Raw genomic sequence first — 23,592 nt, 5'->3', positions numbered from 1 at the left:
ACTACCTAGTCATCCTTGTCCCCCTACTACACCCACCGAGATCTAGAGGAGTGACAGGAGAGCTTTGCTGCCCAACGTAACTCTGTGTCCTAGAGGTCCATCTGCGTGCACTCATACCTATCTGCTAGCCATTGTGACCCCAGTGTCATGCTCTCTGAAATGATCAATGGAGGCCAAGTCACAGCTCAGAGCCCGCTCTCATGCTTGGAGATGTCGGCATTGCTGCAAAGCCTAGAATTGTAGCTCCTCATTACTCCTCTGACCAATCCTCATTGTGCCAAGCTTCATCAATGAGTTGTCCACTCTCCAATAGTCTCTCTACTACTTTTGAGGGTGTATTGAGGCAATATTCCCTTGTTGATGTATTTACCAACTTTTAGTAATCTATTATAGCATATATTTTGCCCTACTTTTAGCTATGTTTCATGTAGTCCTAGGAGTATAATAGCTACCTAGTGCATGAAGATCTTGGGTATTGCTGATCCAAGCTTTCTCTTTGTCCATTAATGTTTTGCACATTAGCTAGAGTAGAGCCCTTACCACCTATGTGAGTCAATGAGATGTACAAGTTAATATATATATAGCCCAATTAGCATGGAAACAGCCTAGTTAATTTTGGTCATGTTGTGTACTAACTTTGATAGCTTCTTTAAAACCAAAGATATCGCCATATAGTGTGTAGTTTTAGCAAATGACGTTGCTCTCTACACTTCTTTGTCTCAACTATATGATTGTCTTCTCTTGGAATAGTATAGGCCTTCCAAAAGTGTGCAAAGTAATAAGTATAGTTTGTATGGTTGAACAAAACTTTTGTAGCTCATTCTGGAGCTCTCAACAAGAGCAATACAACATGGTGAGCAGCCAGCCAAGTTGCATAAACCCATATCTGCCACTTGCTAGCATCTCCAAGAAGGAGTACATTGCACCCTGCTTGTCCTCTCCATACTCTCAATCATTGAAGGAACCTCCAATGAACCAAGAGTCAATGGGAAAGGAAAAGTGGACCTATTCAACAATCATAGTTGCCCAAGGCAAGGCTTTAGGCCTAGAATCTTAGATGAGGTGTCTCCTAATTAGGCCTTCTACAAAGAGGCCATGCCCTATAGATGGGTGGAAGACTGATGCTGTGATGAAGAAGCCACTGCCTGAGAAGAGGGGGGGGCTTTGCTGTGCTCTTGCTCGGAGGCTTAAGGTTCAGGGCAAGGGGGAGACAAGAAGAAGAGGAAGAAGCTGCCAACCCTGCATTCCGTATATCCCTTATGTATGTATATTTTTTGTAACTCTACAATAAAATAAAACCTCTTTTGTTGAAATCACATGCTACCTTACATACTAGTTAGTGAACTCCTCAGGTGTATTGGAGGTGCACCATGCAGACATAGTTTTATTTATATATTTATTTATTTGATGTAGACATGGCTAATTACCTCTTATGTGGACATTATTTGGAAGTGTCTGACAAGGAGCCAAGTGCACTATAATTGCATGCAAGAATTTTTTAAACAGAATGGGAAGTGGATTGTAAGAGGTGCACCCCCTTACAAGAAGCTAGCACTCCATCTACTCTGAGTTCTTGATGGAGAAGGTCAAACCTGAGCTAGGGAAGTTGGTGAGTGAAGCAAGAGAAGGGGGGATGGGGGGAACTGACAATGGGAGGCAAGTGGTGAGGGTGACAACAACTGAAAGGGGAAGGGGGGGAGGAGAGAAGAAGAAGGGGGTGGGCTACGGAGGGGTCAAAAGGACTAGAGAGGGTGTTATCAATGTCATTTGAGGAGCGGGGGAAGTAGCCATTGGACCATCGAGGCTATTGAACCCCCTTGGTCTTGCTGTCGGGTCAGCTCCTTTATCCTGGGTCCCATTGTCACCTGTGGAACTGGTTGAGCTTTGGAGGAAGTCCCGTCCTCCTACAGACGGGGGGGTCCTCTGGGGCATCGTCTACCTACTTCCCCTAAAGCTAGGGGGGTATTGACTTCCCCTAAGATTGGGCAGTTGTCTCCCCTGTCCTCCTCCACTAACTGCCTAGTGTGTTATTGGTGTTGCTTCAAGTCATTTTTACTGGGCTTCTTCCACTTCAAATCCCTCCACAAGGTTCTACTCAGGGTGTGTGGGACTCCATCCTCTGACCTATCCCATGTTGGTCCTTTGCTGAGGGCATGACTAAGGGGGGCCCCTGCCTTGACCTCTCCTACAGCCAAGTGTCCCATCTGCCTGCACCATAAGAATTGCCCTAGTAGATATGAGATCTATATGTGCTGTCTGAGCTTGCCACCATCCAAAGTCTCCAAGAAGATCTCATCCAATAGAGTCCCCACAATCAACTTGAGTTTGGGGACTCCATCATCTACTACCACTATCACTGCCATCTGAGGGGTGGCTCCACCAACATGCCAAAGACCCCATCAATGGACTGGAGGATGGGTATGTACTCCTTGGGGAGCCTTGGAAATTGGAGCATCACTGGGAAGTGACGCATATGATGTGTCACATCCATATCATCAACCGTGAATCCATAGTATCGAAGGATGAGGTAAACTAGATACGGGCCCAGTAGAAGCGGGCTTCATTCCACAAGAGGCTTGGTAGTGTTGGGGGAGCTCAAATGTAGAAGGAATATCCTTCTACCATAGATGGTAACCTCCAAAACGTGGTCCCCGTCCAATGCTAGATATAATCACAAACTTGTCTCCTGGTTGGTGTGAGGCCATTTATCCTGCCTACCAATGCCATGTTCTGAAGTGACTGTATGGCTTTCTTCATTTGATGTTTATCGTCTGGAGAGAGAAGTGCCTTAATGGAGTTGAGGGTGCTTCCATGTGAGCCACTCTAGCCAGATCAATAGTCACCACCAAGATTCGTTCTTTAGAAGAAAACATAATGTTGTGCTACAAGAGGAAGGAAGAAAAGGGGGAAGGCTAAGAGAGGAAAAGGCCCTCGCGAAGGACCCCCAAAGGTTGGCTAAGAAAAAGGGGAGTTCCAAGCAGGGGGTATGAAGGCACCAATCCTCTTAAAACCATTGCCAAGAAGCCCTCAAAAAACCAAAAAAATAGCTAGCCAAAGGCCAATTGTGGGCTACTTCAAGAGGGACAGAAAAAGCTTTAAAGAACCACGAAGTGCCTCCAAAAAAATGATCCAGAAGGCTGAGAGAACAACCACCTCCAAGAGGAGTTCGAAAGGAGAGTTGTAGAGCTATAAGGGATCTGCCCAAAAACAACCTGGGGGGCAACTTAGAGCACTGGAGTAGAGCGCCAGCTCCGACAAAGGCCTGTCCTTTGACACCCACTAGCCATAGGCAACATGAGCCAAAGGGGGCTTGCTGGTAAATTCAGCAGGGATTTCAAAGGGGGTAGTGCTGTCCATCTTAAAGCATCTTTGCACATGGTCTTGAAGATCAGCATTAAAGAGGGCAGCATCAGATCTGAACTTTATCTAATTAAAGAAAAAAAGAAATACAAATAAAGTACATGCTAGATTACATACTTTAAATCTTCGAAGGCAACCCGAAACCTACAGACTTGTTATGCCAACATACCGAATATGTCCAACTGAAAAATTTTAAGGAAGTCGATCGCAAGCTTGATTGAAACACTATTGAGTTCCTATGTTTCCAAATGTGCTGAACCACTCACCATTTGACCTTGGTATCTTCTCTTCTCTTATATTCCTTACGAAAACTAATCTCGTACGTGAGAGGAGGGAGGCTCGCAGGAGGTCCGATGCAGGAATTGTAGAGGTTCGGAAGGAGTGGAGAGGGGTGGATCCATCTACACCATTGGGGGAAAGGGGGTTGCATCGCGTAGGTTCAGAGGAGAGGCTCGAGGAGAGAGAGCAGCTGTGATGAGGCTTGGGGATAGATGGAGAGGCCTGGCGAGTGGAGGGAGAGGCGGCCATGTGGCCAGAGAAAGAGAGGGAGAAGGGGGCAGTGGCGCGGCAAAAATTCCACATGGCACAACGCAGACAGCACAAGGCAGAGACTGAGTGCGGGGTGCGACTGAGGTGGCTGAACTAGAGGCGTCCATATGGTCGGAGGCATGCGGATCAGTTAGTTGGAGTAACTCTGGAGTAATGGAGCAGCGGCACACGTGGCAAGAAGAAGAAATTTGAGCTTTTGGGGATGTCGCGCGCAACTGACACACATGGGGATGACACGGGAAAAAGCAGATTGGATGTAGACTACTGCGCCACGTTAGATTGTCTCTACTGAGCAGGGCCACATGTCCAATCTGCTCTATCAAGGTCCAGATCGACATGCTGATATGGCTGGCAGATTGCAGAGCTGGACTCCAGCTCCTCGACAGCTAATGAAGACTACCGCCATGCACGATGACGTGTCAAAAGTTGTGGGCCAGATGATGGGTTGCCTGCCACCACGTGTATGCCGTTAGATTGTGACATGTGGCTATGATGTGGGCCTGGCACATGAGCGGGAGTCAGTCCTCGAATAGAAAGTGCGAGCCAATAAATGTAGAGGTTCCGAAGTCGGGACGTTGGCATGCCATATTTTTGAAGGACAGGCGTGTTCGCTAGCTTAGCAATCGACACAAGGAGCACTTTAGAAGCATTCGAGCTTACCCACCATTGATCTAGGGTGGGAGGATGACATGTGGCACAAAAGAGAGCAGAGGACAGAGCGTCGAGAGTACACATGGCGACGCAATGCCCAACAGACTACGCAGCATGATGTGGCACCCACCATCAATGGTGACATGGTCATTGGTGCATGGTAGAGCAGTAGCAATCTACTAATTAAATGTGTAGGTCTCGGGCCCCGACCCACTGTCCACTGCCACTCGAACCTCGTTCCACTGCCACATGGTGCAGGGCCATGATGACGTGTCACATGGTGCATGGAGACCGATGATGTGCCACATGGCGCATGGAGACCGATGATGTGCGACATGGTGCAGGGCCGTGATGCTCGGCCCGCGAGATGATACACGACATGATGCGAGAGAGGAGAGAGAGCGCGAGAGGAGAGAGGAGAGAGGAGAGTATAGAAAGAAAGAGGAGAAGGGGGGAGAGAGAGAGAGAGAGAGAGAGAGAGAGAGAGAGAGAGAGAGAGAGAGAGAGAGAGGGGGAGGAGAGGAGAGAGAGAGAGAGAGAGAGAGAGAGAGAGAGAGAGAGAAAGAGAGAGAGAGAGAGAGAGAGGGCCTCAGAGAGTGCAAGATCGAGAGAGATAGAGATAGAGATAGAGAGAGGAGAGATATATGTATATATAATAAAGAAAGTAGAGAGAAGAGCGAGAGAGAGGAGATGAGTGGTATGTGATCGATGTAGGTTAGGAGTCTGTTTAGGTGTCCAGAGTAGGCCGGTAAGAGGCTGTGATCAAAGTGTATGTCATGGTAGGTGTCATGCTTCCTATGTGGTGTGTACGTCTAAAGACATATACTATTAATGCATCTGTGTAGCTCTAAACAATTAAAAAGGGTAAACCATTCTTAGCCATTCTACACCTATTTGCATAAACCTGCATCCCATTATCTCCTCCTTGCTTTTAATGAAAAGACTTATGCTGGTCTTTTTCTTGCCCTCTTTTTTGTGTGTATTCCCCCATTGTGCTTGTGAGAAAGCCTCAAGTGAGACTCCTTCCCTCTCTCCCACTATCTTCTCATGGTATCAGAGCCTTGGTCGTGGTAAGGAGCTTAAGAAAGCAAACGAAGTTCGCAGTGTCCTGGTAAGAGGACCAGTGTTGCTTTCCTTTTTTGAGTTTGGGAGCAAATCTCTGCAGGTAGCACAGCCGGAAGTGCAAGAGTGCACTGTCTCAGATTGAGACGCCCTTCATGGTGTGGCGAGAGGGCATTATATGCTGCGGGTAAGGGGAAAGCCCTCAGTGACTTTATTTTTCTGATTCGAGGTCATTTTGGGGCCCGTTTTGGAGGCGGGAGTTCTCTGCAGGCACTCAGAAGAAGGCCCTGTTTTTGCTGTGCGACCACTATTCTGCAGGTTGGTGAAAAGTTGCCATAGAAATTGCATCGTATGCCTGTGCGCAGAGACACTGGGAGTTGCAGATTCATGCTTGTTGCCTGTTGATGCAAAATCGTCACTAGGAAGTGACTGTGTGGTGAAATACCACTTTCGTCAGTTTTGCAGATCTGCCCGTGTGAGGCAAAAGCTGTGTTTTTTGTAGTGACAGAATATTTTGCAGTGTTTTGTAATGGCATCTGATTCTCTTTCACAGATTGCCACTGAAAAGCTTGACAAGAACAACTTCCAGGCATGGAAGTTTAGAATGACGAATTTCTTGATGGGAAAAGGCTATTGGGAGTTCATTACAGGAAATGAAGAAGAACCTGTTCTTCCTAATGTTCCCAATCAATAGGAAATGCAGGCATTCAAAGGATGGCATGAGAGAGCCAAGAAAGTTATGTACTGGCTGTCTATCAGTATTTCAGACTCCATGATTGTGCATATTCAGGATGCAAGTATGCCAAAGGAGGCATGGGATACTTTGGCAAAAATGTACAGCACAAATACGCAAGCCAGGAAAATGCAGCTCAAGAGAGAAAATATGAGCATCAATGACTACCACATGAAGGTGAAGAAAATTGCCGATGCACTCGCTTCCATTGGGTCACCAGTGGATGATGACGATTTAGTTTCTGTGACCTTGAATGGTCTAGGAAAGGATTATGCATAGTTCCGGACATCCATTGCCATCCGTGAAAAATTTCTTGATTTTGAGGAGTTGATTGCTCTACTAATTTCTGAAGAGCAAAGAAATTGTGGTGCATCTTCTTCAACAGGAACTTCAAAAGAAACTGTCTTCTACTCAAATGCTGGCAGAGGTAGAGGCAGAGGTAGAGGAGGCCGATCTGCAGGCCGTGGTAGAAATCAAAATATGCAGCAAATGCAAGAAAACCAGTCCTATGCAGGAGGACGTGGTAACTCTAGAGGCAGGGGGAGCCAAAGAGGTCGTGGTGGATGGCAGAGAGGCCAAAATGCAAACAGCAATGTTGAATGCTACTATTGTGGTAAAATGGGGCATATGGCTAAGGACTGTTATAAAAAGCAGAATGACATTATGAATGAAAAATTGCAGCAAGGCAATTATGCATCTTCTAGTAGGCAAGGTGATGACAGAAATGAGCATCTATTTATGGTGCAGCATATGACCAATTCTATGACAAGTGCAGAAGAACGAAATGATGTGTGGTATGTTGACTCAGGTGCATCAAACCACATGACAGGTCATGCTGAATGGATGCAGGATGCAAGGAAAATGGAAAAACCAAGATTTGTGGGGACTGGTGATGATACTGCACATCCTATTGTGCAGATTGGCAAAATTCCTTTGTCTATGCAGGATGGGAAAAAGAAATACTTGTCTGATGTATTTCATGTCCCGAACATCACCAAGAACCTAGTTTCTGTTGGTCAAATGGTTGAGCAGGGCTTGCAGGTCAGATTCAATCCTCATGGATGCTTTGTTGAGGATATGAAAAATAATGGTTGCTTGATAGCAAAAGGAAAGAAGAAGGGTAGGATGTTTACGCTGGATGCGGACATGCCTGAATTGAGTGCAGCAATGTTTGCACATGGGACCGGTGTAGTTGCAAATATGGATATCTGGCATAAACGCATTGGTCATGTTAATGTACAGCGACTTAAATCAATGCAGGCCCAAAATATTGTTGCAGGATTGCCTAAATTCAAGGTTGCAGAAATGCACAAGGTTTGTGAAGCCTGTCAATTTGGGAAACAGGCAAGGAAACCTTTTCCTATGCATGTTCAAGAGAGTAAAAAGCCATTGGAATTAATCCACTCTAATGTGTGGACTACTAAAGCTGCATCTATTGGAGGCTGTCACTATTTTGTCACATTTATTGATGACTTCAGCAGAAAACTTTGGGTGTATTTTATGAAAAAGAAAAGTGAAGTGTTTGGGCACTTCAAAGCTTTTAAAGCTATGGTTGAAAAAGAAACAGGCCTGCAAATAAAATGCCTAAGGTCAAATGGAGGGGGAGAGTACCTCTCAAATGAGTTTGCAAGGTTCTTGCAGGATCATGGTATAAAGCAGCAATATTCATGCAGTCATACCCCACAGCAAAATGGAATTGCAGAAAGGAAAAATAGGCATATTGGAGAGGTATCTCGGGGTATGCTAAATGAAAAAGATCTACCAGATTATTATTGGGCTGAAGCAGTTGCTACAGCAGTTTATATAATGAACAGGACTCCCACTGCAGCAATACATGGCATGACGCCAGAGGAGATGTATACTGGTAGGAAACCAGACATTTCTCATTTGAAAATTTTTGGATGCATTGCCTATGTTCATGTGCCAGATGAGTTGAGGTCCAAGTTGGATCTAAAGGCTGAGAAGTGCATCTTTATTGGTTATTCTCTGCAGCAGAAAGGGTATAGATGCTATAACCCTTCTACATGTAAGTTCACAGTGAGCAGAGATGTTGTTTTTGATGAGATGAGCAGCTGGTATAAACCAGTAAATGTGATGATTGATGTAGATGCACAAAATGGTAATGCTGCACAAAATTCATAGCAGCAATCACAAAATATCAGTGGACCTATAGTGTCCTCTAGCAGTGGTTCACATATCTTGCCATGGACAGGTAGATTGAGATCAGGAGAATCTCTTCAAAGAAATGCAGATAGTGGTACGCAGGTATCACAAAAAGGAAAAGAGAAGGTAGATCAGCCCATGTTTGATGTGAATGCAGGTCACTCTTATGTGGATGGTGAATCCAGTGGCTCAGAGCAGAGCATTGATGATGAGTTGGGTATTCCTTCTGTTGTTACACCTGGAGTAAGGAAAACCAGGGATGTTTTGAGAGCACCTGGAAGTGAGCCTACTTTGCGCAGGTCTACCAGGGTTAGGTATCCTGTGGATAGGTTGAAATATGATGGATTTACAGCCATTCACTATGCCTATATGGTCAAAGTGAAACAGGAACCAGAACCCACTTCTTTTGAGCAAGCCATGGGAAATGAAAAATGGGGGAAAGCCATGGATGAAGAAATGGATGCCTTGGATGCAAATGCTACATGGGAATTGGTGCCTTTGCCTAAAGACAAGAATGCAATTGGCTGTAAGTGGGTTTATAAGATCAAGCACAATGCAGATGGTTTTGTGAATAGATACAAGGCAAGATTAGTTGTCAAGGGGTATGCACAGACATATGGCATTGATTATGAAGAAACTTTCATCCCGGTTGCAAGGATGGCAACCGTAAGAGCAGCCATTGCTTGCATCAAAGGGATGGTCTTTACATCAGATGGATGTAAAGAATGCCTTCTTGCATGGTGATTTGCAAGAAGAGGTCTTTATGGAGCAGCCAGCAGGTTATGTTCATGCTATTCATCCTGAGTTTTTTTGCAGGTTGAAGAAAGCCTTGTATGGCTTGAAGCAAGCACCTAGAGCATGGTTTGACAAGATAGGACAATATCTTGTCACTATTGGCTTTCAGATTTCCAAGGCAGATTTCTCACTCTATGTGAAAAAAACAGAGAAAGGGATTATGCTGCTTGTCATTTATGTTGATGATTTGATCATCACAGGTGATAGTGATGAAGATATCCTTCATGTGAAAATGCTATTGAGGCAGAAGTTTGAGATGAAGGATTTGGGAGAGCTGCGTTATTTCTTGGGCATTGAGGTGATTAGATCACCAAGTGGGATACAGCTCTTGCAGAGGCAGTATGGACTAGACATGCTGTCCAAATATGGGATGACAGGCTGTAAGCCTATTTCAGTTCCTTTGGAGCAAAATGTGAAGCTGAGCGCAGATGCAGGTGAGCTTCTGGAAGACCCTACTATGTACAGACACATAGTAGGAAGTTTGATTTACATGACTATTACCAGGCCTGGGCTATGCTGTTGGGTTGGTAAGTCAGTTTATGCAGGCTCCGAGGAAATCGCATTTGGATGCGGCTAGACGCATACTCAGGTATGTGAAGTCCACATTGCAGTATGGACTATTTTATGAGGCTGGGGTTTAGATACAGTTGCATGGATACACTGATGCTGATTGGGCTGGTAGTATTTCTGATAGACGATCTACCAGTGGATATGTGTTCTCTTTTGGGAGTGCTGCAGTCACTTGGAGTAGCAAGAAACAGCCTACAGTTCTCTTGTCGAGCACAGAGGCTGAGTACAGGGGTGCAACAATGGCTGCATGTGAGGTAGCTTGGTTGCATAAGCTACTCTATGATATGCATCAGTCTACAGATGGGTCAGTTGTCATTTATTGTGACAACATGAGCAGCATACACTTGGCAAAGAACCCAGTCTTTCATGCTAGAACAAAGCACATTGAGGTGCATTATCACTATGTGCGGGAGAAGGTTTTACTAGGTCTTATTGATCTAGTTTATGTCAGCACATAGGATCAGGTAGCTGACATATTCACGAAAGCATTAGGCACAAAGAAGCTGCACAAGTTCAGAGACCTGCTTGGTGTGCAGGAATTGTAATTGAGCTCGAGGGGGAGTGTTGAGATATCGAGCTCCACTCGCGATATGCCAGGGTGACCGTTGTGTATTTATGTCACCGACTTGTTAGCTGGAGATGTGGTCGGCACACCGCCCACGAATAATAGCTGGATGACAGCTATCCTTATCTACACTAGTTCGTGGCTCAGTTAGTATGCCACCTTAGTTAGTTGAGTTTGGTTTGAGACCCACATATAGGGTTCTTCTATTTTTTTGTACTTGAGTTCTTTTTGGCTTACACAACTAAGAAGAGGAAAACTGTTTTCAACCTCCACCTTTGTGTGTATTCCCCCATTGTGCTTGTGAGAAAGCCTCAAGTGAGACTCCTTCCCTCTCTCCCACTATCTTCACAGCACTTGGAAAGGAGTCGGTGTATTTCAAGATTATGTTTACAAAATTGCATAAGATTAACATATGTCTACAATAAGAAAGTAAATATCACACTATAATTTTTTTCAAGATGTTTTTCACCTCAAAAAGGTGAAGAACTAGGTCCCATGTTTGTAGTCCCGTGCTTCATGGTGCATCTTGCCTATTTAAATTAGTCAATTTTGTAAAATTGAATGGGTCAAACATCTCATCTATGTCTATTTCCCCAAACATGGTTTTGTATTGGGTGAGCTCATCCTCTATCCTTTGATTGTGCACTTGTAGAGCTTCAATCTCTTCTACTTGGGATGCAATTCAAGCCTGCAATTCTTATGCGATAACACCCTATTGACCGAGGGGTAGGGCGGATGTGGCTAGGTCAACCAAATCACTATGTGCTTGTGGAGTTAGCACGTTAGGCCTTTGAGACACTGGCTCTCGATTCTTAGTCCTTGCTCTCTTGCACTTATGCAGATGTCCCCTTCTAGTTCCTGATAGGTGATGTTTGTTCGTCCAATCAACACTCTACTATAATATATTATGGAAGTACACCTATTGAATGAAGATATGGAAATTTGTTGATTATTCAGCATATTTCCTTCCAACTCTATGAACCATTGGAGTAGGATATGAGTTAACATTTTGTGTCTCAAGCCTACAAGCTTTAGTTGTGAGTTCTTGTTCCTTGCATTCTTTGATTGAAGAAATAACATGTTTCTTACAAGTCTGATGGGCAAATCTCAGTCACTTGTCGAAGACTAGTTGGTCCCTTGTCATCATGTCATATGGGACCTGTAGTAGCAAACATGCCTGAAATCTCCTTTCCTAGTAGCTCTCTTTGCTCACTCAAGATCACCTATGCCTTAGCATGATTCAATTGCTCAGCCAAATTGGTCTCTTGAGGTGCAAAACTTGTTGGAATGTCTTAGGGGGCTTCATCCATAAAAATGTTGTCCTTCTTTATGCACATTTTATAATCCTAAAAAGATCGTGTAAAAAAAAACCAAAAAGTCATTAACAATGTGTCTAAGACGTTTAAGAGAGGCAAGATTAATCACATTAAATCATGTGGTCCATCAATAGCATGGGACTCATCATGTAAAACATTGAGCTTAAAATGTGTTACGAATAAATATTTTCAAGAGATACAAGATTAATCATATAAAATCTTATGATCCAGTAATAGAATGGGACTCATCATGTAAAGTGTGGAACTCATGATGTAGTATGAATAAAGACTTTAAAAAGTAAACACATTGGTTAACAATTTAATCTTCAAGTAGTTTCATTGATACAATCCCACAAGTACTTGATTTTTTTTTTTGGGGAAACTAATCATCATGGATTGAAAATATACAAAGGTGTCCATTGTACAATATTTCACATTATTCAATCATGTACAGGTCTAAGTCCTTGGCTGGGACTGAGTTGTAGTCTACATCTTGGTGCAAGATAAAAAATACTACAAAAAACAAATGTGGTAGGATAGTTGCTTGGTTCTCATCATACCCTACTTAATAGAGCTTGCACGGGACCAATATAAATAGGTGCTAGACATATGTCCATCATCTTCAAAATGTGGTATGGCATTGTGTGCCCATCTTGTTCAACTAAAAAAGGTGGGGGGTCTCCACAAAAACACTCTGGTCCATGTGGAAAAATCTCGAATGGCATGCTTACACAATACTAGTGGGATAAATAAATCTCAAATGGCATGCATGCACTCTAGTGGGACTATTACTCTTCTATGGTGGATAAAATGCTTTTTAATTCTTGTCAATGTGAACATCCACCAATCACAAATGCCAAAGTATACTAGGTTGACTTAGAGAAAGTTAGCATAATATTTTGCACATAAAAATCATTATGCATAGCATTGTGTTGGTGCATGTAGTGGATAGTGTGTACAAATGCACTTAAAATATCAAAAACATGCTCACAAACACATGGAGCTCCTATGGGCATTTTCTCATTGCCTTGGTGTCCTGCAAAAAATTGCCTCTTCTTGTCATGTCTAAGATACGTCAACCATATATCCAAAAGATTTCCATTCTAATATGAAAATAAAATCATTGGATTATCATTTGACACGAAACCAACAGCTTGACTGATGACCGGGTAGTATTGAACATGTCCCAAGCATGTGGCTTCCTCCATGGCTTTTACTTGCATATCCACGGGTGTCTTTTGATGCTTCAACACCTTGCAAGCATAAATATTTGTAGGGTGGAATGTGTAAATATGAATATTGCATAAGCTAATGTTTCCACTCGTGCCTATGCCTCTTCTTAGTTGTGTAAGCCAAAAAGAACTCAAGTACAAAGAAATAGAAGAACCCTATATGTGGGGAGAGAGAGAGAGAGAGAGAGAGAGAGAGAGAGAGAGAGAGAGAGAGAGAGAGAGAGGGGTAGAGAGAGAGTAAGCAGAGAGGGATATATATATATGTATATATTTCTAGACTATATATGTTATAATATTATATGAATTATACATTATACATTATATAATATAGTATATATTTTATATATTACATATATTATAATTATAATATTATAATAAAGAGAGTAGAGAGAAGAGCGAGAGAGAGGAGAGGGGGGGAGAGAGAGAGAGAGAGAGAGAGAGAGAGAGAGAGAGAGAGAGAGAGAGAATACAATATAATCTATATTTATTATAATATATAATATTTATATATTATATTACATATATAGTAAAAATATATGTATATCTTTGTATATATTATATAATATTATTTATATAATAGATAGATATATAATTCCTAAAAGGGAGAGGAAGGGGAGGGAGAGGGAGCGGGAGAGAAGAGGGAGGAAGGGGAGGGAGAGGGGAGAGGAGAGGGAGCACAGAGGAGAGAGAGAGCGAGAGGAGAGAGAGAGAGAGAGAGAGAGAGAGAGAGAGAGAGAGAGAGAGAGAGAGAGAGAGAGATTATAAAAAATGTATAAATTAATATTTGATTCAAAATTTTAATATCTATATATTTACTTATTTATTTGTACTTTAAAAAATATGTATATATATAAACAACTATATATATACATATATATTTATATATTTTACTTTCAAAATTATATTTACATTTATATGTATATATATAGTATTTGTATATTGAGAGAGAGAGAGAGAGAGAGAGAGAGAGAGAGAGAGAGAGAGAGAGAGAGAGGATTAGAGGTCAACCACACCCATGTCCAAAGGATCGGAAACACATCTCCCAAGGTGTGTCCATAGGACCTAAAGTTTCCTTCTCAATCACCTCACAAATATGCTTACAATGCCTTTTGACTTTGCCATGATGTGTTTTCTCTCCTCTGTTTGACCAATGTATATATATAGAGAGAGGAGAGAATAGAAATAGGGGGTAGGATAGAGAGAGAGAGAGAGAGAGGGTTTAATGAAAGGCAATTGAAAATTCTTGAAAATTTGTGTGCGCGCGCATGTTGGTATGTATGTATATTTTTTTCGCAAATTTTCTTTAAATTCCTCAAAGTTTGAGATTTATAAATGAACTATTTAATTTTATTAAAGGCAATCTATGATCTCAACTTTGAGACCCGGTCTCTAGCCCGTCGTCGACGGGTCAAGTTACTCGTTGTGGGAAAAGAGTACATCATAAGCTACACGTGGTGGGCATCATGAGGAAGTTTAAGCGAAGTGCGACAAGTGTGAAGGGCTCCACGTCATATGCCAGGCCACGTGGGAAAATCTATGTAGCAGCCAAGTGGAGCTCTTAGAAAACTAGAAACTGCTGTTAAGCTTGTCATATTCATCATTTCATCGGTACCAGGTCCCCCTCTTTTGATGCCTCAACTTTCTATTCGATTTGATCTTTGTACAATAGCTTTTGCATGTGTATATCTTGCATCCCCTTGACATCCTGCACGAACTTCTGTATACGCATCGTCAACGCAGAACTTGGTGACTGTCAGGATGTCCTCAGGAAAAAGTGTTGGACCTAACAGCGGAGCAAATGAGAAGGGCGGTAAGAATAAGGATTGCCTGATTGCCAAAGCCGCCGGTGCCGTTGTGGCAACAGGCATTGCTTGGAGCGTTTACAGCTCCTTCGCTAACAGGAAGGAAAACGTTGAATTCGTGGACGAGCGGAGGGGTCCCATTCGGACAATGGGGAGAACTTTGGAAGCGCTGTAAATGATCTTGGCTCCGAGGTTTGTACCCCTTTCGAAATCCGATGATTGGGTTTCCGTTAAACCAGTTTGTCGCATTGTTTGCTTTTCAGTTCTTGGAAGCTTACGAGTCACGATGTGTGCAATGGGTAAAAGGAGAAAACGGATGAAATCAAGTCTTCAGTGGAAGGTAAAGGTTACAGAGTACGAGCAGAAAGCGGAAGATTTGGGCTCAGCAGTTGTTCAGAAGGCCAGTTCGTTCTTTAACGAGGGCAAGAACAAGGGAAATAGACCGTCTAGGAAGATGCGGGCGATCCAGGGTAACGCCATTATTAAGGGAGACACCCTTTATGCCATCTCTCGAAAATACGAGGTAACATGCCTAGGGCGATAGGTTTTTGGGCGTCAGCCAGGTTTCGAAAATGTAGCGAGTCTTTTCAAACCATCTTGACATGGACTTTAGAAGTTAGGAAAAAGCAACAGTCACTTGGGTCGGAAACCCTTTGTTGAATTTCGCCTTATACCTTCGTCAGAGGATTCTGAGCAACCTTGCTGAATGTTGCAGGTTTCAATTGAGGCTTTGAAAGCTGCAAATGGTCTGTCTGGAGATCTTATTGTTGCTGGAGAGAAGCTGCTAATACCGAACAAGTGAGTTACAGATAGATTCTGCACATTGGGAAACTTTCCAGTTTCCAAAATTTCTGCTGTATTAGATCTTCAGCTCAGATCTATTTGTTAGGTGAGTTTGTCAACATAACAGGTAGGTGCCCTTTGTTTGATACTGTTGTGCTCTTTGAAAAACAAGCGCTGGAGAAATGCTATGTTCTTAATCTCTGCTAGGTTGTACATTTCAATCCCATAATGGAGTACATCAAGGTATCGTTGGCATGCTATAATGTCTTGTGATATATAAAGGTCTTTTCATCAATCATTTAAAGAGGCCTCCCTGGAGATTGTCAACAAAGTACTCTGATAGAGAAGTTTGTGTTGTTACTTCGTAGTGCAACCATACGAGTTATGAAAACCACACTCCATCCCTTTATTGATCTATAAACAAAGCTTGCAAGAGGTGTGACAGACTGTCTCAACTAGCCTCGAATTCTTTAGGAGTTCCCTCCCGGTTTGCATGGTGTCTCACTTTACCTTCAACATCCTCTCGCTAGCTAATTCACGGCATTACGATTAAGTAATAGTTTTATCCAAAGGGGACGGCTTGAAGGAATTGCTTTGGACTGTCTAAGATGATCACACACGAACAATTGTCTTATAAACCAGAACACCAAAGCAAGTGGCCATTGAATAAAGAAATAGGAAAGTCATCCCTCCACTATCCAATATTTTACCCCTATTTTACTCATTTTTATTCACCTCATCCTTACATGTCGTCAGCCCAAGGGCTCTCTTACAGGTTAGTCCCTTTTTTTTGTAATTGTAGGCATGAGTTTCCACATATCATGATTGAGAGAATCAAGGGATTTCGTTGATGTTTCCGTGATCACATATATGATGTATGAAGACTTTCTTAGCTTATTTAAGAGCCTTCCCTAATATACCTTTCACATGAATAAAATGCACCTCATTGTTGCCTACTACTCTTGCCATGTTCTCCTACCTTCAATATAGCTATATCCAACACATGGTATCATAGTAAGGTTATAGCTTGCAATGCCACTCTTCTAGATTTTGTTTCACCTCATAATTAAACCTTAAGCTACTACCCCTCTTCATTTAGCAACCATTATACTTCATGTAGCTCATATATGTTGTTCTTGAGCTAGGAGGCTATCTGCAACAACTACTGCTTCATCCACAAATTGTTATTCAGCTCAATCTAGTCTAAGATTGCATATATTCACCCTATTGTGTGCTCATGTAAAGCTCAATTGTAGACAAAAATTCAGTTGGAGGTGTTTCCCAGCTTATGAGAGGAGGTATACAAGTTTTGGGCTACATTTTAACTTCCATTACTATTTTATGAGGTACTGCCTTTCTTTTAGGAGCTAAACTTCTATTACTATTTTATGAGCTACTGCCTTTCTTCTTAGAGCTGCTCTTATTAATCTCTTGCTATCTACAAATTTCCATGACATGGATATGACCCATAAACATGTCACTTGGTTGGTTGGATTCATTACTAATTCTAACATGTGTCCCAACTTTCCTTTGCTATTACAATGATTTTTCAACTTCTATGATTCATGTTATGCTATTGCACAAGCTAAGATTTATCTATGCAAAGTGTCTCCTAGATACTGTAGGCTATGAACACTATTTTATAGTTCCCACATAGCTTGCCTTCCAAAAATTCTTACTTCCATTGAGGTCTCTACTTGCTAGAGAGATGCTATATTATTCATGTTGTTGATAGTCTATTCAACTTCCTTAGGATTAATTGTTGCCCTATCATACCTTTGAGCAATTGTAACCTAAGTGTAAGCCCAGTTACTGAGAAGCATTGCGCATTTTTTTAAACTATTACTTACACAAATCCTTCCTCAAGTTACTCTTGAAATGCAAAGCACTTGAGCATAAAAAGGAAGACTCAAATTCTATAAGCTCACTAAAAGCATTAAGACTAAACCATATTACTATGAGAGAGCCAGAAAGATGTGATTTTTCAATTTTCTTGATTGCCAATATGCATCTTTATGGATGGACTTGTATGGGAATAGACACTTCCCTTGTATCCTAAATATTAAGTGGTAAGACCTTTCCAAATGTCCTCAAATATGCACATTGAAAAGCCTAATGAACAAGGATTTCACACTTGACAAATGAAAATAAAATTCCATTTAATGAGAAAGGATCTATGGGGTTTGATTAAATGAAGTGAAGGAAGGATTTATGGGGTTTATTTAAATCAAGTGAAGCAAGCTCTTTGAGAGTATCTCAGAAAGGGGATTCTAGATCTAAAGAAAAAGCACCAGCATAAGATAGTACAAAAGAGAGGGCAAAAGAGGAAATGGTCTATGCAACTATTGCCCTTGATCTAAGTAATAACTATTTTCCACTATATCTTTGATCTCGAGTCACCTTTTTAAGCATGGTTCAAACTTGATAAACTGTTTGGTGCTAGTTCATGAAATATAAATTTATCTCGAAAGATCACTCTTTTGAGTTTCACATGAAGTACGGGGAATCTCTAGCAACTTTTAAAAAAAGAGAAGAGTATTACGAATTAGTTGGCTTCATTTCATTCACATGTAGGTCATGATGATACTATAGAAATGCTCCTTAAGAGTATACCTAAAGGATATGCTAATCTTGTCACCACTTTAAAGAGTGTTCTTGCACGTCGTCATGAAATTTAGTGAAATCGATAAGAAATGAGCTACACTCCATAATCATGCACAGTGTCATGAAGGACTTCAGCAATGGTGGCAGTGGATGAAGGAAAAGGAATGCAAAGGAAGGCTTCCCTTCGCAGTGGTCATAGTGAAGGCCATATTTGCGTAATAATTAATGATTTTTGCACAATCAAGGTATTATTAGTGCAATATGAGAAGGATACAAGGAGAGTTGATATTGAGCAAGCCGTTGGTACTAAATACAAAAGCTTCAAAGGATCAAAGTATAAATCATGTAAGCTTGTGGTAAGGGAAATCATCTTGAAAAATATTGCTTTGGTATAAGGGCTCTTGAAAAATTTTGCTTTAGTATAAGGGCTCCTGGGATTTGGGGATAGAATGACCATATGGAGAAGATTAATTTTCAAATGAGAAATTAACATTAAATGTTGTGTAAGATGGAGAGCTATCCAAGAGGAAGCTAGTTTCATTGAGGATGATTGGGATTTCTAGAGCCAAGAGTTATTTTTTGTGGGCTGTCTTATGTGTTTTGGTTAGGTGCCCTACCCAAAAATGAATTCCAGCATGGATGTATTGGTCGTGTAACCTATCCCTTTTCTTCTCCAATCTACTCCCAATTTTCTCTTCAAATGGATGGAATGAGTGAGCCCAACTTTAATAGGGCCCAAGGGCCCCAAAATGGACCAACCCAGGCAGCCCCAAACGAGCTGACTTTGCTAGTCTATGGGGGTCGACCTAGTTGGCTCCTAGTGGCCCTATTTGGTTGGCTTTGACTAGCCCAAACAGGCCTCTTTGTAATCTCTTGGCCATGTGGCATGCTGCCAGGGGCCCAAGCCCATAACAGCCCCAAGCAAGTGGCTATAAGGCAGACAACTGCCGATACCCCACCATCATTTTGAGATCGGTTTTTTAGCAAAGGTAGCATAGCACTGCCTATATGATTGAAGTGTGTTTTTCACTTGTCTCTAACAAAATGATATTCTTAAAGTCGTCCTCAAAATCATACATTTACAAAAAGGGATTTTATAATTTCATGAAAATCTACATAGGGGTAATAATAATTACCAGAAAGTGGTTACACAAGGTTTTATAAAAGAGGCCTTGAATGCACGTGATATAGGCATCTTATGACCCCCCCGAGTTTCATGGTCAAACTACTCTTCAAGGTACATATGTATAGGAAAATTAGGCATCTATCTTTGTGAGATGACATTCTTCTTTTCCCGTTTCTATATTACCATCAAATGTCCGCTTGAGCAAGCTTGCACTCACCAATCACGTCTCCGTCATTGTCTCCAAGGAGTAGCACTTTTCATGGCCCCATCACTATTTATTTCATCACCCTTAGATGTCCCTTCTCTCAAACCACATGAGCATAGCTTCTCTCTACCTATACTTCATATCATCCTCAAACCACCAAGAATTAAACAATCCCTGCTATTTTTTGACAAGATAGCCATCATGGCTCTATCTCCTCTTCATCAGCAAGAGTCAGATCTCTTCAACGTTTGATCTCTCACATTTTACCTTCTCACTCACTTTCATCTTTAAATTGACATATGCATGTTCCAGTAAGCCAGCTCTCCCCCTTGACCACAAGCCTCTATGTTGTCTCCCCTTGCATTACCTCAACCATCCAAGGTTCAAGCTTCACGTTATTTTTCCTTCCCTCCATGACCTCGAGCTTACCTAGTGTCTCCACCAAAAATAAAAGCAAGATTATTTAATCACGTGCTACATGTGCTTCTTGCTTCTTGGGATGCAAGCAATTGTGAAGGAGGGAGATATACACAAGCTTTGGCAATGGTGATGTTGAGGTCAGGGGGGTGTATCTTTCTCCATTGAATACCCGTGTAGAGCAAGGTTCAAAACTAGTTTAAAAAAATCAACATCCACTTCGGTGGCTGGTAATTAACTGCCAACCCGTTGGAATCTTAATCGTCACCACCACATATGTGGCTAGTGATCTTAGATGCCACCACCAACGGCTTGTTTGTCAAGGCGAGCATTCTTGACATAAAGCTTTTCAAGCTCTACTTTGACTAAGTCTTACACATTTATAATAGTGACCTTTGAAAAGCTTCACATGTCCCTCTTTGGATTAAATGCTATTTCAATCACCTGAAGTAACTATGCACATGATAGATGAGACCTCAACATACTTTTTTCTTGTAAATTTTCTTTTTTTGTAAGATTAATTGCGCTTTGAAATGTAAGATGCACAAAGAATTCTATAAGTCATCAAATTTAGCCCAAGGTTGAAGAGAAGGCCACACTTAATGCACCAAATTTGCATCAATATGAATTCATAATAAAATCCTATCCTTCTTATGATCTTTTTCCATTCATAGAACATAGATATGTACATTTTCACATTTATAATCACTCTACTTTGTCAGATAAACTTAGTTACCTTTATGCCATATTATGGACCCAAAAAAACATATGAGCAAAAACATTTATTGCACTACCATATCAATGGGATGAACCCATGATGTGAATTGATGGCATACCCATGCCCAAATGAGGAGAGCATGGGGGAGGGAGACCTAGCATCTACCCAAAGAAGAGAAAAGTGAGGGGGATGTCACATGGGCAACACCTCACAGCTACTATATGTGTCTGTGGAGCAACATGTACAGAGCTAATGGAGGTAGAAAGATGGCGCAGACATGGTGGGGGAAGTAGGAGCTGGGTAGGCCATTGGATGGGGCTGGTAGGGCTGGTTGGAGCTAGCCAACCAAGCCACCAAGTGGCCAGACCAAGGGGCTAGGCCCTTGCATGGAATGAAGGGCCAGAGGCCCGGCTTTATAGAACCCCATAGGTTAGTGGGGAGGTAGAGAACAAGTCCACCAAGCAGGGCTCAAAGGGGCCTGGAATAAAGTGGCCAAGGAGGGGAGTGCTGCATTGGCTAGTAGATCCTCATTGGGTTGATTTTTGGGCCTAGTACAAGCCCTAGACAAGTGTGTGGTTAAGGGAGCTGGCTGGGCTGATATTGAAGTCAGTTAATCAGGTCACCTGGAACACACAACAAGGGGGATGGTCCCTCATTTATATGTAAGCACAATTTGGCCAGCAAGGGGGTCAGTTCATCCCCATGTTGGTTCAGCTGTTTTGGGGGTAGCTTTTCTTTTTAAAAGCAAGGTGCGGAGCATTACACACATGGAGACTAAAATCTACATAGGCCTATTAGGGAGCATGCAAACTCAGGGATCTAGGAGTGTCTCAAAAGTAGTAGGACAACATCTTTTGTTGAGGACAAAGCAGCACGGTTTGGTGAGACTTTGGCCCTCCGTTGTATTGTGTTTGTTGGATGGAAATATTTTGTCGGTCCTATATCTCTTCTGAGCATTGTCTATTTGTTGTTTTGCACATCTATGTGAAGCACATTAAGTAAAGAAGTAGGTGATTACACCTACACCACACACTATTGATCTCTTGGGCTATTCTATCAATCTTCTGGTGTGCGTACCCTTCTGTTGGTTGATTTCTAATATATAGCTTGAAGGTGTGTTTGTAGGGCATGGTAACAAGGCCCACCTAAGCTCATAGCAAGCAAACAAGCTAAGTGTTTTGAGAGTGTCTTTCACTGTGCATACTGTCTATTGGATTTTCTTATAGCAGCCTAAGAGGAGGACAAGACAAGGCATCATAGACATTAAAGAATGATGCCTCTCCTCTTGAGACATAAAAGAAGATAATCGTTGAAATTTTTTGGTATGGCTTAACCGGGAATTTCGTAGAGGTGCCTACTTTTATGGACAATTGCCCAACAAAGGAGCAATTAATTGCATAGCTACAAGTCTTACCCTATGATTAAATAGACTCCTTGGGAAGAGTGGACATGCCATGAATCTATTCAAAATAGCTCAATTGTTGGAACATGAGGGTCACCTCCCCACTTGTGATTCCCCATATGGGGACATGGGGAAGGATGGCATACCTTAAGAGAATGATAGAAGAGGGTAAAGAGAGCTACCATGTGGGTAGCACAGAAGCTTCCTTCGTACTTCAGCATTGGGGCAACCCAAAGGTCCATCGAAGATTTCCTTCATGGGCTGGTTGTGGGGCTGGAAAGAGCCCAAACATGAGACCATATAAAGGACACAACTTCTACAAGAGTATGCAATAGCAATGATAAGAGAATGGCTACAAGAAAGGGAGATTACTTGGTCAACAACAGGTGTGGGATGAGGGACAGTAGTACAACAAATATAGTAAGCAAATTGCTTTTGAAGGCTATCCACACTCTCCTAAGATCATCATCTGTAGACATTGGATCAAGTAATTGGTTCCGAGACATCTTATACTTCAATCAAGAACCATTTCCCAAATATAAGCAGTCAAATATTTGGACAAGCTCCTCATCAGACGCCAACAAACACACCCACATGCCATCCTATAATGAGGTGACTTTTCCACAAATGGCATAGAATCTGGCAGTCTTATGAGCACTACGCAAACTGTCCTTTTCCTGCTATATAATATTTTCCATACCATGCAAACAAATCAGCAGCTACTTTCACATTGACCAAGCTTGACACTAGCTGCTATGGGTGACCTCAACTTACAATATACATAAGCATAGAGGGGCTGAACCCTAAGTATAAATTCTTATTGCTTTTATATGTGGACTCAAGAACATTTTAAAGCCAGAAACATGCTGCTAAAACTTGAAATTTTGTGTGGAAATTGGTAAAGTATTTCATGGATTTTATTGTGGGTTTACCATAGACCCGAAAAGGTAATTAGTTCTAGTTGGCATACAAATGAAATTAGTGTCCAACAAGGTCTTATATAAGCAATTTTGAAGTATTTGTGGAGGATTTATTCAACCTCAATGGGTTGCATGGAGATGTTGTGAAGGACCATGACTCTTTAACTTCGATATTTTGAATGACCATGACTCTTTTAAGTTCACTACACAATTTTGGAGTCAATTTTTTGAAAGCTTGAAACCACAGCAAGTTTGGGTGAGTTGAAGTAGCCAAGGAAAAACACTAGGAAGGAGCTCAAGCCTCCATCCATGCATAATCATTCATGGTAAGGATAATGTTGCTCATTCAATGCTTGTGATGTAACAAGCAACCCAATGCCCCGAGGCATTTGTGGGATGCAAAGGGGGAAAGAGAGCACCTTGTATTACTAGGTTGTCTTAGTAATGCCATCCTTAGGAGTCTACCACCACCATTGACTAGATCCAAGGAGTCCAAATCAATCCCATGCTTCCAAATAATGGAAATTCATCACCTCATGCTTTTAGGATTGAGTCAGGTGCAATAGGATACTATAGGTAGGTCAGGGACATAACCTTTTCTAGACCCCTATGTCTAATA

The 23,592-nt window shown here is 41.9% G+C and overlaps 1 protein-coding gene and 1 pseudogene across 2 annotated transcripts; both read left to right on the top strand.

Moving 5' to 3' along the window:
• The window catches only part of LOC147885345 (uncharacterized), a 52,106-nt pseudogene extending 37,133 nt beyond the window's left edge, over window positions 1–14,973 (top strand).
• LOC147885344 (uncharacterized) lies at window positions 14,587–15,727 on the top strand. 2 transcript variants are annotated; one of them, XM_087396878.1, is made up of 3 exons: window positions 14,587–14,990; window positions 15,108–15,321; window positions 15,514–15,727. In XM_087396878.1, exons 1-3 carry the CDS (start codon window positions 14,974–14,976, stop codon window positions 15,598–15,600), a joined length of 318 nt encoding a protein of 105 aa, XP_087253004.1. In that variant the 5' UTR covers window positions 14,587–14,973; the 3' UTR covers window positions 15,601–15,727. The 2 variants fall into 2 exon arrangements, with proteins under 2 accessions (XP_087253004.1, XP_087253003.1); XM_087396877.1 differs by having other exon boundaries at window positions 15,105–15,321.
• Window positions 15,728–23,592: the final 7,865 nt, after the last annotated feature.

Source organism: Dipteris shenzhenensis, chromosome 25, assembly GCF_047967505.1.
Source record: "Dipteris shenzhenensis isolate YYH24624 ecotype China chromosome 25, Dip_SZ_1.0, whole genome shotgun sequence".
In the NCBI taxonomy this organism is placed as follows: domain Eukaryota; kingdom Viridiplantae; phylum Streptophyta; class Polypodiopsida; order Gleicheniales; family Dipteridaceae; genus Dipteris; species Dipteris shenzhenensis.
This window is presented reverse-complemented; position numbering and strand designations above follow the sequence as displayed.